Here is a 17,243-nt window from a genome sequence, read left to right on the forward strand (position 1 = left end):
TCTGGCATTTTCTACCTCCTCTCTGGCACCTTTAGAGCACGAGTAATTCTAGTTAGCCAGCTTTTGGGGGAGCTGTGAATTTTATCAAAAGTTCTGTCCAAAGAATTATAATTTCATTTCCGTTTCCTGAAATGTATAATACTTTATTGCCATCTTAACGAAACATACTTGAACAAAAGTTGAACTTCTGTCCATCTCCTGAGATGGGTATGACTTTTGTCTTTATATGGAGAGAACTTACACCCTGACAGCTGGGTGTTTTATGGTCTCATTCAAATTATTTGTTGCCTCTTCTGTTAGTGAGAATACCTGCCTTAGTTAACCAACCCCGTCTCCAGTTTTAATCTCCACTTGTGCTATGCTACGGGCTGGTAACCAGGTTGGATGGAATTTTGATTGTGGGGGTGTAAGTGTGCTGAGTTATGGCCCTTAAAGGCTTTTCGATAAGCCCTAACATCAACATCACATCTTTTTGCCTGCTCGAGGCCTTTACCGACTGCCTTGTTCTTGGCTGTATTCCAGAGAGATCAGGAATTATCGATTACTGTGCAACCTGAATTTTGTCAGATGTAAGAACAAATTTTTTAAATGAAGATTGAAGGACTTGGAGGTAGCCAGTTTTTATTTTTACTTTCCAGTTGTTTAAAATTACGTGTTTTCTATACCATGAGTCAGATGTCATATATTTTCAGGATTCATTCAGAATGATAAATTGGGTACAATTGTGAGGTTAATTATTACAGTGTTTGAAGATAGCCCAGTGGGTTTTGTTTTGGGTGAGGTTTTTTGTTTTGTTTTGTTTTGTTTTTTTGATTTGTCATCTGAGGTTTTGAGACCTTGTCTGAAAAACTACCACTTGGCAAGCCCTCTTCTGTGCCATCGCAAATTAAATCACTGCCATTGTACTTGTCATCTTTGCCCTATTTCCTGTTGAAAAAGAAGAAAGAGAGAGATACTCAGGATTGACAATTAACTCCTTACGCCCCTTTGTTTCTCATTTTCTGCCATTTTTGCAAAGGAAAGAGTTACAAAAATTGAAGTTTTGGGGGAAATAATCTAATATGAATAAAACATTAGATATTTAATCCAGCAGTCAGATCAATCCTGATTTTTCCCCCCATGGGTTGCAATTTTAACCTCTGTTACATGTTTGATCTTTAGAACAACTGTTCTTAGAAAACAGATTATCTGTTGCCAGAGCCATCTGTGGGTGTGGGTGTGTGTAAAATTTTATATCAGTGTTTTAAAATGTTGCTTGACCATGGGGTATTAATTCTGAATGATATTATGAACAGTAAACCCTGATAGTTTCCTGGATTAGACCTATTAGAGCTGTTTAGATAACACACTTTGAATTACTTCCTCTCAGGAAATATTGAAACTGGAAATGTTAACCAGGCACGCATACCGAAGCACTTAGACAGAACGCATTGTTTCTTTTGCTATTAAAAAAATAAAAAAGGAAAGAAATTATGCAAATAAATCACATCTGTGGAAACCAGCGGAGACTGGCTCAACTGCCGAAGGAAAAGCATTTCTTTATGAGATTCTTCATCTGTCCCTGACAGTGACCACGAGGTCGGTCAGGACGTTGGTCTCATAATTTCTGCAGAGCGAACTGCTAGCGTTAATGATGACATCAGGTTTGCGAGCATGGAATTACAGATTGCCCTCACATATGTTCTGCATTTTTATGTACGGGAGTAGGAGTAACTTCCTTTAGAAGTATACACATACACAAAAACGTAGACCAAACTGGTGAATGTGCCCAGAGAGTGACATTTAGTAAGGATAATTTTGATCTGTTTAATCTGTGCACATCGTGGCTGATCGGTGTCTCCCGAGCAGCATAGACATTCTCTTTCAGCTCGTCTGGTGCGTGGTACTCACTAGACCATATGATTTCTTCATTCTATAAGGTGTATGTTTATAAAGGTAAATAGGAAAAATATATTAAGTATTGATTTAAAGAGCTAGGAAGAAACATATGCTTTGGTATTGCTTCACATTTGAGAAGCACTGTTGGCTCCTTGTATGTTAACTGGGGATAGTTTGTTGTATGAGTGTGTGTGTGTGTGTGTGTGTGTGTGTGTGTGTGTGTTTCTCAAGTCTCCTGGGAACCCTTTCTCTCAACATCTCTGTCTCCTTCCTGATCCAAATGGACGAACTGCCAAGTTTTTTACAAAGATTCACCAGAAAGGAAGTACAACAGTGCATCTGAGTGTCTTGGAGCCTAGTCTATCTTAAAACGGTATATTTTTTTGAATCATTTCAATATGTTCACTTCCTTTGGGATGTAACTGTAAGGATATTTCAAGCCCTCTTCTGACATTAAGTTTTATTCTGGGATAACACATTGCATAAAAACTTGAGCAATTCTTCAGTACAGAAGAAAGGATAATGCTTAAAGTAGTGGTTTGGGCTTGAAAACAGTAGTGGGTAGAAATAGAAACCAACATGAAAATTCAGAGATGTGAAAAGCAACATGAAACAGAATTATTAAGAATTTAAATGTTGGGGCACCTGGGTGGCTTAGTTAAGTATCTGACTCTTGATCTCAGCTCAGGTCTTGATTTCAGGGTTGTGAATTCAAGCCCAGCATGGAGCCTACTTTAAAAATAATAATAATACTAATTTAATTGTTTTGGGGGCACCTGGCTGGCTCAGTTGATACAGCATGCAACTCTTGATCTCAGGGTCATGAATTCAAGCCCCACATTGGGTTTAGAGCTTACTTAAAAAAAAATAATAATGTTTTTATTGTTCACAAAGCTAATAATAACAGTAATGGCCTCCATTTATTGAGAGCTTACCACTGTGGGAAGTTGTTTACATACATTGATTAAGTTTGTGAAGTACACAGTGGTGTTCTCATTTTATAGATGAGGACACTGAGGCTCAAAAAAGTAAAATACTTTCTCAGAGGTCACCTAATAGTGAGGGCAGATTCAAACTTAGCCTGTAATTTAGTTAATAGTATTGGCCCAATTAATTTCCAAAGGCCATAGTTCTTTTTATTCATCTTATACCTGGGTTCGCAAACTTTCTATAAAGGGACAGAGAATAAATATGTTAGTTTGTGGGCCATGTAGTTACTGTTGCAGCTACCCTACACTGCCATTGTGGAGTGAAAGCACTCATGAATTATGCATAAATGAATGGACATGGCAGTGTCCTAATAAAACTTTATTTACAAAGTCAGATGTTGGGTCAGATTTGGACTGTGCACAGTAGTTTGCTGACCTCTGATCTGTATTGTTGTAAACATAGCTGGATGCTAGCTGAAAATAAAAGCCTTAGGGATAAACTAAAATTAGAATTAATAGCAAATGAGTCTTTTTAAGGACTCTTGGTGACCAAAGCCAACAAAATAAAGTAACTGAAACCTTGAAGTTTACAGGTCCTGTAGGAAAAGAAAGTCAGCCCTCATATGGGCCAAGTACTATAATTTATAAATGATTTATTAGCTTTTTAAAAAGAACCCTAATCTGTATTCTTTAAAACTGTCAAGGTCATAAAAAACAAGGAAGACTAAGAAACTCACAGAATCAAGGACTGGATGTGGTGCAGTATCCTGGTTTAATCCTGGAACTGAAAAAAAGACATTAAGAGAGAAAAATAATGAAATCCAAATAAAGCTTTGTGGTTAAATTAGTCATCTTGTATTAGCATTAATTTCTTAGTTTTGATAATATGCTATGGTTTTGTAGAATGTTAACAGGAGAAGTTAGAGAAAGGTATACAGCTTTGCAACTTTTCTGCAAATCTGGAATTATTCCAAATAAAAAGTTAAATTGTGTTTATTTATTATTAATTTATTTACTTAGATTCCTAAACTTAACTCCAGTATAGCAGCCCAAGTGAATACTGAGTCTGAAAGTAAATACAGTTAGAAAGTAAATACAGTTGTGGTCTTGTTAAAAATAATATTAATAACACTTAATCTGAATCACCTAAAATGGACTTTAAACCTTAGGGGCCTGAACTGCCATTAAAATAATATTGTGTTGCCATTTATGTATTGACAGTGCCTGCTACAGAGAAATGCACTTCACTGTAGAGACAACGGAGCTGTTTGTTTTTTATAGCACTAATGTGGATTGACAAATTGCTTGTTCCAAAGTGTAAAATTATACAGAGATGACCTAGAACAGTGCGTGAGGAATTATTTACAAAGATTGCCACTACCAAGTCTTCTAAACACATACTGATGATTACTGCTCAGTAAACAGCATGAACATTTCCAATCACTTTACCCAGATGCTTTTTCATTAACATAAAAGAAAAAAAAATCAATCTCAGCCTTAATATAAGCCTGGTACTACAACCTGGTAAAGATAACATAATAGAACTATAGACTAATTTCACCTGTGACTAAGATACATAAGTCATAGATCAAATAGTATCAAAGAGAATCATGCAATACACTTCTAAGTGTACCATGATCATATACAGATTATTTCAGGCATGTAGGGTTGTTTTAATATTTGGGAATCGACTATTATAATAAAAAGCAGGACACCAAAGTTAAACATATGACTGTTTTATTGGATGCAGAAATGGCATTTGATTAAAAACATTTTTTAGGGCGTGTGGGTGGCTCACGTCGTTGAGCGTCCGACTCTTGGTTTCAGCTCAGGTCATGATCTCAGGGTCATGGGATGGAGCCACGCATTGGGCTCTATGCTAAGCCATGGAGTCTTGCCTGAGATTATTCCCCCCCCGCCGCTCCTCCCCATGCTCTTGTGTGCATGCTCTCTCTCTCAAATAAATAAATGAAATCTTTAAAAAAGAAATAAAAATATTTTTAAAATTTCTTCATAGAAACTTTTAGAAAACTAGAATTGGAAAGACACATTAATACGATAAAAAAATTCATCTCAAACCAATGAATTTCTCATTTGATGAGTTTTAATATCAAATAATTCACATTAACATATGGAACAACATTCTCACCATCACACTGTTGTCGGGGAGAAGGGATGAAAACTAAAAACTAAAAAGATGAAGGTAGGGGCGCCTGGGTGGCGCAGTCGTTAAGCGTCTGCCTTCGGCTCAGGGCGTGATCCCGGCATTCTGGGATCCAGCCCCACATCAGGCTCCCCCACTAGGAGCCTGCTTCTTCCTCTCACACTCCCCCTGCTGTGTTCCCTCTCTCACTGGCTGTCTCTCTGTCAAATAAATAAATAAAATCTTTAAAAAAAAAAAAAGATGAAGGTGAATTTTGCATTGGTTACATAAGATTTAATCACTTAAGAATCCCCAGGTAATCAACTGAAAAAAAAAAAAAACCTCTTACAGCGAGGTTACTGGTCATATGCAACCACCGTGAGTGAACAGCAATGTTCAGGAATCGATAACGAAGGCCGACTTAAGGTAAATAAAAGATCTCAATAAATAATGAGAATTACCATGTGCCTATTTAGAAATATTTTGATGATGTCACTCCTTGCCAAAACAACAGGTAAAAGCACTTTCAATAAAATTATCAGTGCAAACCATAGACAAAATGATTGTGAAGTTCATCTAGAAAAATGAGCCAAAATACCTAAGATTTTCCTGTTGCCATGTTTTAATTTTTTATTTTGAAATACTTGCAGTCCTAAAAAATTGTTGCAAGAATAATAGAAGATCTCCCTCGACACCGTACCATATTCATCAACTTTTAACATTTCACATTTGTTTTCTCGTCCTCCACTCCCCACGTTCACATACACACGCAGGCACACGACTTACATTTTTCTGAATCATTTCAGAGTAAATTACATACACTATGCCCTTTACACCTTAATACATCAATATGTATTTCCTAAGAATAAGGTTAGTTTCTTGTGTAAAAACAGTACATTCAGGAGAGTTAGCAGGGATGTGACACTCGTCTTTATAATCCGTCAAAGTACTTGATAGCATTTCTTCCCTTTAGTTCAGAATCCATTCAGGAATGCATATTGCATTTATGTGGCATTTTATCTTTCATTCCCTTTAATCTGAGCAGTTCTTCAACCTTCCTTGTCTTTCATCGCATGGACGTGTCTCACAAACGTGTACCGGTATTTGTACAGTATTTCTCACTTTGGGTTTGTCTGATATTTCTTTGGAATTAGGTCCCAGTAATGCATTTTTAGGTGGACTGTTCTGTAACGGAGGTCCTGACCTTCTCAGGGAATCATACCCAGAGGCACACACATGGGGATGCCTCTCTGCTTCGATTAACTTTGACCACCTGGTCAAGGTGTTGTCCAGTTTCTGCACTCTGTAGTTCACTTTTTCTCCCTTCGCAGTCAGTAAGCATTCTGAGAGAAGATACTTTAAGACCATGCACATAACCTACTCCTCAATCAAACTTATCCTATACTTGGGCATCCAGTGATGTTTCTTGTGTGTCCCAGTCTTAGATCCCACCACTCCCCCACATTTGTCAGCTTTTCCCCCATTCATTTTTTTCACTCGTTCGTATTTTTGTTAACAGTATGGACTTAGACATTCCTGCTTTGTTCAATAGATTATCATTCATTGCAGTCTTTGTGTGTTGTGATGCTCAAATTGTCCCAGATTTGGCCCATAGAGGCCAGGTCAGGCTGGCTCCAGTGTCCTTTTGACATGTTCCTATCATCTTAAGAGCACTTCTTTACTTTGTGGGACAACACAGTGTTCCAAGCTCATCTTGTACCTTTCCTGTCCTAGCCCTGGAATCAGGCATTTCTCCAAGGAGCCATGATTCCTTTTAGTGGAGAACGGTTTGGGGCACTAGGTATATTCATAATAGTGGGAGTCTTTGCTTCTAGTCCCTTAGAAAGAACAAAGCTAAGAAATAGATATGTGTGCGCATGTATAGTTTCCTAAGGTTATAGTACCAATACCTCCAATTTCAGTCAACGCGATGGAGTTCTTCCAACCTTTCCTAATTCCATGTTTCTGTCTTCTCTCCACAGTGAAAACTCTGATGCTCAAAAGAACACATTTACTCATTTGTTTATTTCTACAATATACATAAAAGTTGTTTCAGAATCCCTATACCCACTCTCCTATGCAAAATGAATCTACCAAAAACAACACAGTATGTGTTGGTCTTTTTTCCCTACTAGCAATTTGTAGTCAAAGCATTTTAAAGTTACTTGGATGATTTCTCTGTCTCTGTCCCCTGTGTGCTTAGTTTATTCATTTGAAATAAGATTGGATTCATCTGTTTCCATTTGCATTTAGCTTTCAGTTTCTTTTAACTTTTTGTTGACTTAATTTTATTTTTTGAATATGTTAGAACATTGGCTTACCTCCTAAAAATCAAAACTCTCTAGCTAGGTACACTCACAGAGGTACCACTCCCTCCCTTCCACTAGTTTCCTCCCTCCCTTAGATACCAATTTCATTGTTTTCTGGTTTATTTTTCTTGTATCCTTTTCTTTTTTTACAAAAATAAGCAGAAAAATATATACTGATATTTCCAAAGGTGTAGTATACTGTATATAAGCTTTTATGCATTTTGGGTTTTGTTTTTTACTTAATATATCCTGAAAGTCATTTTCCTATTAATTCATTGAACTCATCATTCTTGTTCTTTTTTGCATAATTCATTTTGTGTTTGTGTCGTAATTTATTCAATCAATCTCCTATGTTTGGGCATTTAGATTGATTCTAAGATTTTGCAAATGCAAATAATGCTACAGTGAATAACCTTGTGCATTTGTATTTTCACACTGTTGGAGGAATGTCTTCAGGTAATTTCCTAGAAGTAGGATTGCTGAATGGAGGGATAAATGCATGTATGGTTTGGTTAGGTATTGCCATAATGCCCGCCCATAGGACTTGTATCATTTTGCATTTCTACCAGCTATGAACAAGAGTGCCTGTTTGCCCAGAGCCTCACCCACTGAGCATGATGTCAGGCTTTTGAATATTTATCAGTGTTCTAAATAAAGAAGTGGTATCTCAGTATAATTTTCATTTACTTTTCTCTAATTATAAAAGAAGTTGAACATTTTTTCATAGATTTGAAGTCTGTTGTGTGCCTTTTTTTTAGTGAATTGGTTTTTCATGACTTTCACCTGTTTTTCTGGAAGAGTTTTGGTCATTTGTAAAAGTTGCTTATGTTTTAGGGAGGTTCACTCTTGTGGAAATGTTGCAGATATTTTCTCTCAGACTGTTACTTGATTTTTGACTTTGCTTCCCTTGTTTCTTGCCATCCAAACACCTCTTGAGTTGGAATAACCACAAATGAGGGTTTTTGTTATCAGATCTGAAAATGTAAGATAAAGATGTAGAAATTGAAACAGTATAGTTATGATGAGAAAATAGACAGAAAGGTCTTTGGATAAATGGCCTCCCAGTAGATGCAAATATAAGTATACAAATGAGTGTATGTATTTTATCAATTTAGTACACGATCAAAGTAGCACTTCAATCAGTGATGAAAGGAGATAGTTACTTAAGGAGTATACTGGACAGTCAGTTAACTGTTTAAAAACCTAAAGTTGGGGGTGTCTAGGTGGCACAGTTGGTTAAGCATCCTAGTTTTGGTTCCCCCTCAGGTCATGATCTCAGGGTCATGAGATCAAGCCCCACATTGGGCTCCGTGCTCAGCGGGAAGTCTTCTTAAGACTCTCTGTCTCTCTCTGCCCCTCCCCCCTCAAATAAATAAATAAATCTTTAAGAAAAAACTAAAGTTAGATCTCTACCTTTAATAGTCCATCAAAGAAATTTTAATTAAATCCGTGAAACAGCTAATAAATGAAACCATCAAAATACTAGAAGAACATATTGGCTGATCATCTCAGTTTTTCTCAACCTCAGCACTACTGAAGTCTGGACAAAAAATTTTTTGCTGTGAGGGGCTGTTCTGTTCATTGTACTGTGTTTAGCAACATACCTGGCCTCTACCTGCTAGATGTAAGTAGCATCCTCCCAGCCATGACAATCAATAAATGTCTCCAGACATGGTCAATTGTCCCCAGCGGCGGGAGAGTGGGGGCAGAATCACCCCTAACTCAGAACCACTGTTTTATATCATCTCAACTAGTAGAAGCATACTGTCCAAGGGTGAAATTACAAAGGAAAATTTTGAAAATGTTTGCTACATAGGAAGAAAAAACCTTAGCACTTAAAGAAATCATAAGGTTGAAATTAACACAACAAATAGGAAAATACATAGCATAAACGACATTCATGTGACATAAAAAGTAATCAGTAAGATGACCATCCCAATAGAAAAATGGGTGAAGGGCACAAAAAACATTCACAAAGGGAGAGATCTAAATGGCCAGATAAATAAATACCAAAATATTTTCACTATCCTAATAATCAAATAAATCAAATCAAAATAAAATGTGAATAAATAAATGCAGGATGCGTGCTTTACCTTTAATACTGGTAAACATTAAACTTAGTTAGCATGGGTATGGAGAGACAGATAATTTCATAAAGTGGAAGAAGTGTAAATAGGTATAACATTGATGAAGCACAATAGGAAATACACATTAGACCTTTCAAATATATATCTATAGCTTTGTCCATGCAATTCTACTTCAGGGCCTTTATCCTAAGGAAATAGTTGAACTGAAAAAAATTAATTGCAGTACTATTTATAATTGCTAAACATTGGGAAAACCCATCTGTCTAACAATAAGGAACTAGTCAGATAAATTAAGGCATATGCCCAGATAATCAAATACATAAGGTCAGTATTGGCAACTGATGGTTTATACTTAAACGGGAGAAAATGAATATAGTGGGAAACAAAGCAACAAAATTGTGTGTGTATTTATATATCTCCAAGATAGATGTTTAGTGGTAAGACTATAGAGTTTGTTCATTTTTGCATCTGTATTTTCTAGTATTTCTGCCAATGAACATGAATAGTTTGTATAATAAAATTAAAGAACAGGGAGAAATAAAGCAACAAACTTGTGTGTGTATTTATATATCTCCAAGATAGATGATGCATCTATAGTCTCTTTCTATTTATATAAAATTGTTAGCATAGATTATATTTAGTGGTAAGACTATAGAATTTGTTCATTTTGCCTCTGTATTTTCTAATATTTCTGCCAATGGACATGAATAGTTTGTATAATAAAATTAAAGAACAGGGAGAAATAAAACATTTTTACATCCTCTGTCCCAATTCCAATCTTAGAAAATTTGATAAAATTTTAATAGTAAAAAAAAAAAATAAGGAATTTTCTACAGTGGTTTTCATGGAACCATTTTTTTATAACTGGAAGAGATAGAATGATAATATTAATGCCCCAGAATTATTATCCATATGATAGACTACTCTACATAGACAAAGAAACTGGAAGAATGTTTATCAAACCATTAACCGTGGCTATTTCTGAGTCAGGCCCGTGGGCGTTATTTTCTTTTTGTGTCGTTTCTCCGTATTTCCCAAATTTTTACTAATGAACAGATTGCTTATTTCTTCAGGACAAAGTGTGTTTTTACAAGTCTAAACGAATATCTTCTTGTTACTGTTAGCCATATAAACATTATAAAAGAAATGGAGCGGCTAAATTTAGTATGGGAACAGCATTTTCCTTTGTATGCGTGCTTGTGTGTCTTAATGGCAAGTTCTCTACTTTTCTGTGGGAATGGACTAAAGGCAACTAACCTAAAACTTGATTTATCCTATTGTAGGTTGCTTCAGGTGAATGCAATGAGGACACTGAAGTTTATAACATCACCCTCTGCACTGGGGATGAACTCACTCTCATGGGGCAGGCAGAAATCCTGTACGCAAAGACTTTCAAGGAGAAGTCACGACTCAACACTATCTTCAAAAAGATTGGGAAGCTCAATTCGATCAGCAAGCTGGGAAAAGGCAAAATGCCGTGCCTGATTTGCATGAATCACCGGACCAATGAAAGCATTAGCCTGCCATTCCAGTGCAAGGGCAGATTTAGCACCCGGAGTCCCCTGGAGCTTCAGATGCAGGAGGGCGAACACACCATCCGCAACATTGTGGAGAAAACCAGGCTCCCCGTGAACGTGACTGTGCCCAGCCCTCCACCCAGGAACCCGTATGACCTCCACTTCATCCGCGAGGGCCATCGCTACAAGTTTGTGAACATCCAGACCAAGACGGTGGTGGTTTGCTGTGTGCTACGCAACAACAAGATCCTCCCCATGCACTTCCCTTTGCACTTGACTGTCCCCAAGTTTAGCCTCCCAGAACACTTGGTAAAGGGAGACATATGGCCCGAGACCTTGGTCCATCACTGGCTGGGTATCTGCCAAGAACAGTTCGACATCGATGAGTATTCCCGGGCTGTCCGAGATGTGAAAACTGACTGGAATGAGGACTGCAAGAGCCCCAAGAAGGGCCGGTGCTCTGGCCACAACCACGTGCCCAATTCTCTTAGCTACGCCCGCGATGAGCTCACCCAGTCCTTCCACCGGCTCTCCGTCTGTGTGTATGGCAACAATCTCCATGGCAACAGTGAGGTGAACCTCCATGGCTGCAGGGACCTGGGGGGAGAGTGGGCCCCCTTTCCTCATGACATCCTGCCCTATCAGGACCTGGGTGACAGTGGGAGCGACTACCTTTTCCCGGAAGCCGGGGAAGAATCAGCAGGCATCCCGGGGAAGTCAGAACTTCCTTATGAAGAGCTCTGGCTAGAGGACGGCAAGCCCAGCCATCAGCCTCTCACTCGTTCCCTGAGCGAGAAGAGCAGATGCGATCAGTCTAGAGGTTCCGTTCGGTCCAAATGTGCAACCTCTCCTCTTCCTGTCCCGGGAACTCTGGGAGCAGCCATGAAGTCTTCAGAGATTGCCCTACCTCCACCTCCAGTGCCTCCGAAATCTGACGCCGTAAGTCATTTGTGTTCTCGAGTGATGCGTCAGTCCTTCCAACTCTGCTCGGTCACCTACTCACGTATCTTTCCTAATGATAACTTCCCAGTGGGAAATGATCGGAATGAGAAAATTTGCTTCATTTGGAGTGAAATATAAATGCTGGCTAGATTATTTTTACCAGTTAGGAGTTCAAGTTTTTAAACCTTGAGAGTTTTGAAAGAGGAGAGGTTTAGACATGCCTTTCGCTGCTGTCTGGAGAATGGGTAATAAGGAGGAGAGGGCAGACGGTGGGAGACCAGAGAAGAGGCATTACGTAAGGGAGGTACGAAATGACGATGCCCCGAACCAGGCAGTGGGTCGCAGCGGATGGCAGGGAGAAACGAGCTGCTTCAGAACGCCCCGACGGTACTTACTGATAAATCGGGTGTGGGTAGTGAAGGAAAGAGGGAAATCAAGGACAACTCCTAGAATTTCAGCCTGAGCAACAGAGCGGATATTACTGCCAGTTACTGCGGTGGGGCAGACTGAAGGAAGAGTGGGTTTATTTGGGGGGAGTTTCCAAGGGGGGGAGGAACCAAGAGACATCAGTGTCATTTGTAACCCTTCCTACTTCCCTGAAGTTACAGAGATCAAACCATGGTAGGTGTGCTTGTGTTCATGGACACACACCAGAGCAGAACCCAAGCCAGAGTGGTTCTATTTAACACCTTAAAATAACTCATTCACGGCTCCAGAGGCTTCTATCAAATCTTACTGTATAAAGGTCAGTATGGGACAGGAGAAAGGGCCCTCTGTTTTGACCGTGTTCTTTGATTGACAGGCACTCTGAACCTTTGCTCCTTGTTTTTAATCATTGGATTTAATTATATCTGAATTGAGAAAGCGTTAGAGACATTGGGTACAGTTCTGTTTGTTTATTTGGCAGTGTTTACTGCAATGGTTTTTGTTTGGTGTTTTTTTTTTTTCTTATCTCCGGCAGAATCCTTAAAGAAAAAAAAAAAGCTTCCCCAAATCACAATAAATAGAATTCACAACCCATCTGACTGAAGTACATTTAGGGGGAGGATATCTCCATATGCATCTATTCTTTCTGCTTCCCATGGTGGTCTCAGGACGCCTCTGGGGAACCCTGCAGCTGTGCAGAACCCAGTTTCAAAACCATGGAAATACTGGGTGGGATGCAAGAAATAGGACCACCAATAAGACCTGCACTGTGGACTCCGGTATCTTTCAGTTTTATAGGGAAGTTAACAGATGAAATGCGATGACTGTCATACAGGTTAAAATGTGATAAACAATAGAAGAGAGATAGACACAATGTGTGTGGGAATTCAGAGGAGAAAGAAGCTTCTAGTTGGGTGATGCAGGAGAAAAGTCTTCACGGAGATGATGGCATTTTAAATGAGCTGAGAGAACATGCATGAGTTGGAATAGCAGAGAGATGAGAAAGAAGGCCATTCCAGACAGAAGAGCATGAGCAAAGGTGTGGAAGGAAGCTGGGACGGGTGAGGGAAAATAGGAAGTGCTGTTGAGTCAGAAGAATAGAGTGACTAGAATGTAGGAAGGGCGGTGATGGCTGAAAAGGCTGGAGCCAGATCACGGACAGCCCTGAACGTCAGGCAGCACTTTGTGCCAGGCGTCCTGCTTCGCTGTCCGTGCAGGGCCCTCATTGCCACAGAGTTTCCTGAGGGGGGACCCCCCCCCCCAGCTGTTTGCTCTAGGACACAAGAACTCCCCAGAGATTGGATTTTCCCTTGTTCCCTGGAGGATCTTCCACAGACCTCAAGACACAAGCCCAGAGATTCCAGTACCTAGTAGAGGCCATGGAAAATTTCAGGGCAGTCTTGGTGAAGTTAGAGCCCTTGGTATTTTTATTCGTGACAAAGGGAATTCCCTTACCCCACTCCACCCGCAAAAAAGCAGGTAAAAAGTAAGGGGATGGTCCTTCTGGAAAGTAAGCAGTGTTCAGTGTGTCTCAACTCAACTACATATTTGATGTTACTACAAGCTTGGAACCCCGATCTTCAATAGGAGTGTGACCACATGAGCTGTTCCTGTAGAACTTTGGTCCTACTTCGCACATAGTGGGGACTCATGTTTGTTAAATGATCGATTGACTCATTCATGATGGTCATACCCAAAGTCATTATGTAACTAAGTCTTTAAGAAATAGGAAGCTAGCGCCACTTGTTTTTTCTATGGTGTAATAAAAGATGAGTAAGAACATAAATATTAAGAGGCTCTATTCTTGACCTTGGTACTAAAAATTATGAGAGTTAAATTTGAAAGCAAAAGCAAACCACGGGAGAAGCAAAGATTTTGGTCTCCAGTCTCAAATGTAATGTCTTACAAGAGAGTCTTTTCAGAGCATGTCCAATGTTTATAGAATGCTAAATCTTTAAAAAAATTTTTTTAAACACCTGAAATCACTTAATTTACTTTAAAAAATTAGGCATTTCAAATGAAGTCATATTTTTTATTGGCTCTGTGACCATGAAATGAGTTTTCCATTTTTAGGAACTGTGTGGGATCCAAAGAAACGTCATAATTGTTAGATGTGGCTTCAGCTTGTAATTTTCAAAAGGGAACTTTAATGGGGCATAAATTCAAGCGCTCCCACAGAATTAAATAAAATTTCTTTGGAAAGTTATACTGGAGTGAGTCCTGGGAGAAAGACATGCCATGTACCTAACAGCCATCCTGCCTGATAATTAAAGAGGGTGATAAGCTTTCAAGTGAGACCTCATCTGGGAAGGTGACAACTCCCTCCAGGTCTTTAGGGATTGAAGGTGCTGAACAGTGGAACAGGGTCAAAGAAAGCATGTCTTTCATAGTAAGGGAAGCAAAGCTGGTAATCGGCGAATGCACTCTGTTTGCCACAGTGCGTGACCCCGTCATGTTAACGTCCCGGGGTTCAGTGGCTCCCGTGCATGTCCACCTGTTCCTTGTCTCCTAATTCTTCTCTTCTGAACCTTCACTTCCTACACTAGTGTCCGAAGTTATAACACGTACTTGTGCTCTGTCTCCAGCACATTTTGGTGGTCTTTGTTTCTTTCTGTAACCAAGAGAGTAAATCTTTGCCCTTCCACAGTAATGCTTACTGTGTTTCCTGCACTGTGCTACGATTCTGGTGACATCTGGGTTGTGCTGTTCAGCACTTTCCTCCCCGTATCTTGAAGCGGAAAACTAAGTGGTGGGGTCAAACAGAAAATCCGCAGTGGAGGGGTAATCGGTGTAGCCCTGTTGTACTTTGTATTTGATGTGGCTGTTTAGAAATATGCTCTAGTCTTCGTGTATCTTTGTACAGATTGTTGAGTACAGTTTTTTTTTCCTTCACAGCTATCAATATTTATTCTAAAATTATTGTGATTAAAATTGTAATAGTTGCATGGAACTAGAAAAATTAAACCATGGAACAGAATAGGGAGCCAAAACCAGATTCATTTATATGTGAAAAATTGGGTGGTTTTTTGGTTTTTTTTTTTTTTTATTTTAAATACAGTTGTTTTTTTTTTTAAACAAAACTCTGGCACTTATTTCTCCAGAATAGGAGAGGCTACTCCCTTCCCCATAGGAATATCCCAGGAAAAAGTAAGCATCGTGCTGAGTTTAAGAGGGGTGCAGCCACTTGTATCCCTCAGAATTGTTGTAGATGAGCCCAAACTGGGGGAGCATACCCAGCTCGCTGAATGGTGACAGTTTCACTTTTCTAAGTTGTGCAACACGCCCCCAAATCAGAATGACCTGACAGTCCTTCTTAAGTGGACGACCCTTTGCTTCATACCTGTATTCTAAACACATCCTCTGCTTCCTAACTAGCATCATGGGCCTCTATCCATAATCTAAATTTTCTGGGTACTGGCTGATCAGTCTAAAATGTTTACAGAGGGGCCCCTGGGTGCCTCAGTCATTAAGTGTCTGCCTTCGGCTCAGGTCATAATCCCAGGGTCTTGGGATCGAGCCCCACATCGGGCTCCCTGCTCAAGCGGGAGGCCTGCTTCTCTCTCTCCCACTTCCTCCGCTTGTGTTCCCTCTCACACTATCTCTTTCTCTGTCAAATAAATAAATAAAATCTTTAAAATAAATAAGTAAATAAATATTTACCCAGAAACACTCAACAAGTGACAGTCTTCAAGAGCTGTTTTTACCCCCTCTTTAGAAGATGCCATTTTGGAGAGCAATCATGGAAAGACTTTATATTGCATAAAATTCTATAAATAGAAGGTTTGAGTCCCAGACTGCCCCGGTCTACACACGGAATTACAAGCCATTATCAAAACTGCAGGACCACGACTCTTCCGAAACCATTTATGCAGCAGTATCCTACCTGGGGATCCAGAACCCAGGGATTAGTATCCCCCCTCACCTTCAGTAACAGGAAAAAACTATGTTCAGTCTTGCTTGGTTGTTGACATTAGAGCAGTTCCTGAGGTTCATGAGAAGAAAATCATAAAAGGAACTAGGTTGTGAGCCACTGTTTTAAATGCAGTATTATTGCCAGATTGGTGAAAAGTTTGTGGACCATGGTAATAGACAGGGACGCCCCAGAGCCCCTGAGAAACTAGGAGCAGGGATTTGCTGTCAGATGGGCTGATAGCATGCTCGCTGTGCAAGGCTGAAAGTCCATCAGAAATAAAGTTCCTTCAGTGGAACGCGGTGTGTCGTTGGTGTTTGGGAAGAATAAGACTTACAGGGTGAATTTAATGCCACATTTGATTGGACCTAGTCCAGTAGGTGCTTGGGAAAACGGACTGAGCTATACAGCAGTGAGTCGGAGTATCCGATCTGCCTCAGACAGGCTGAACAACTGATGAGAAAATGTGAAGAAATGCCAAGCATCCCAGGAGTCTTCATTTCCCCATCTCAGTGGCATTTAACTAGAAGCAGGGAGAGAAGTGATCTGCCACCCTATGTGGGAGATAATTAGAGGCATGTAACATCACATTAAGGCCATGAATTTGAGGGGTGCCTGGGTGGCTCCGTTGGCTAAGCATCCAACTCTTGATCTCAGCTCAGGTTTTGATCTCAAAGAAGTGAGTTCAAGCCCTGCATTGGGCGCCATGCTGGGTGTGAAGACTACTTTAAAAAAAAAAAAAAAAAACAGAGCCATGGATTTGAATCCTCCTCACTCCACCACATAGTAGCTTCGTACCTTTGGCAAATACTTAACCTCCCTGAGTCAGTTCCTGTGGGGAGAATAACAGCTTCTTCATTGCGTTGTTGTACGGTACAGAGTACTTGGCACTGTTCCCTGGCACTTACTTGGTAAGCGTTCGATAAATAGTAGCCGTAACTTAATAGGAGACAGATTCCAATTTAGGGTCAGATGGAAAATGATTTTTCGGAGGTTTTTTCCTTCAGTCCTTTCTTAATGAAGGAATAAGGCCTCTTCAAAGAGTCAAGGAAGCTGATGGGAACACGCACTTCTCCCTCCAACTGTCAGCCCAGCACCCAGG

General features: G+C 39.7%; 1 protein-coding gene across 2 annotated transcripts in view; it reads left to right on the forward strand.

The window, feature by feature from the left end:
- The window catches only part of GAREM1 (GRB2 associated regulator of MAPK1 subtype 1), a 196,520-nt gene that overhangs the window by 163,161 nt on the left and 16,116 nt on the right, over positions 1 to 17,243 (forward strand). For both annotated transcript variants that reach the window (XM_045781912.2, XM_045781913.2), the window contains exon 4: positions 10,630 to 11,802. In XM_045781912.2, coding sequence (XP_045637868.1) covers positions 10,630 to 11,802 — 1,173 coding nt within the window. The remainder of the gene's footprint in view (positions 1 to 10,629; positions 11,803 to 17,243) is intronic.

This window comes from Ursus americanus, chromosome 19, assembly GCF_024610735.1.
Source record: "Ursus americanus isolate L20-20 chromosome 19, mUrsAme1.1.p, whole genome shotgun sequence".
Lineage (NCBI taxonomy): Eukaryota > Metazoa > Chordata > Mammalia > Carnivora > Ursidae > Ursus > Ursus americanus.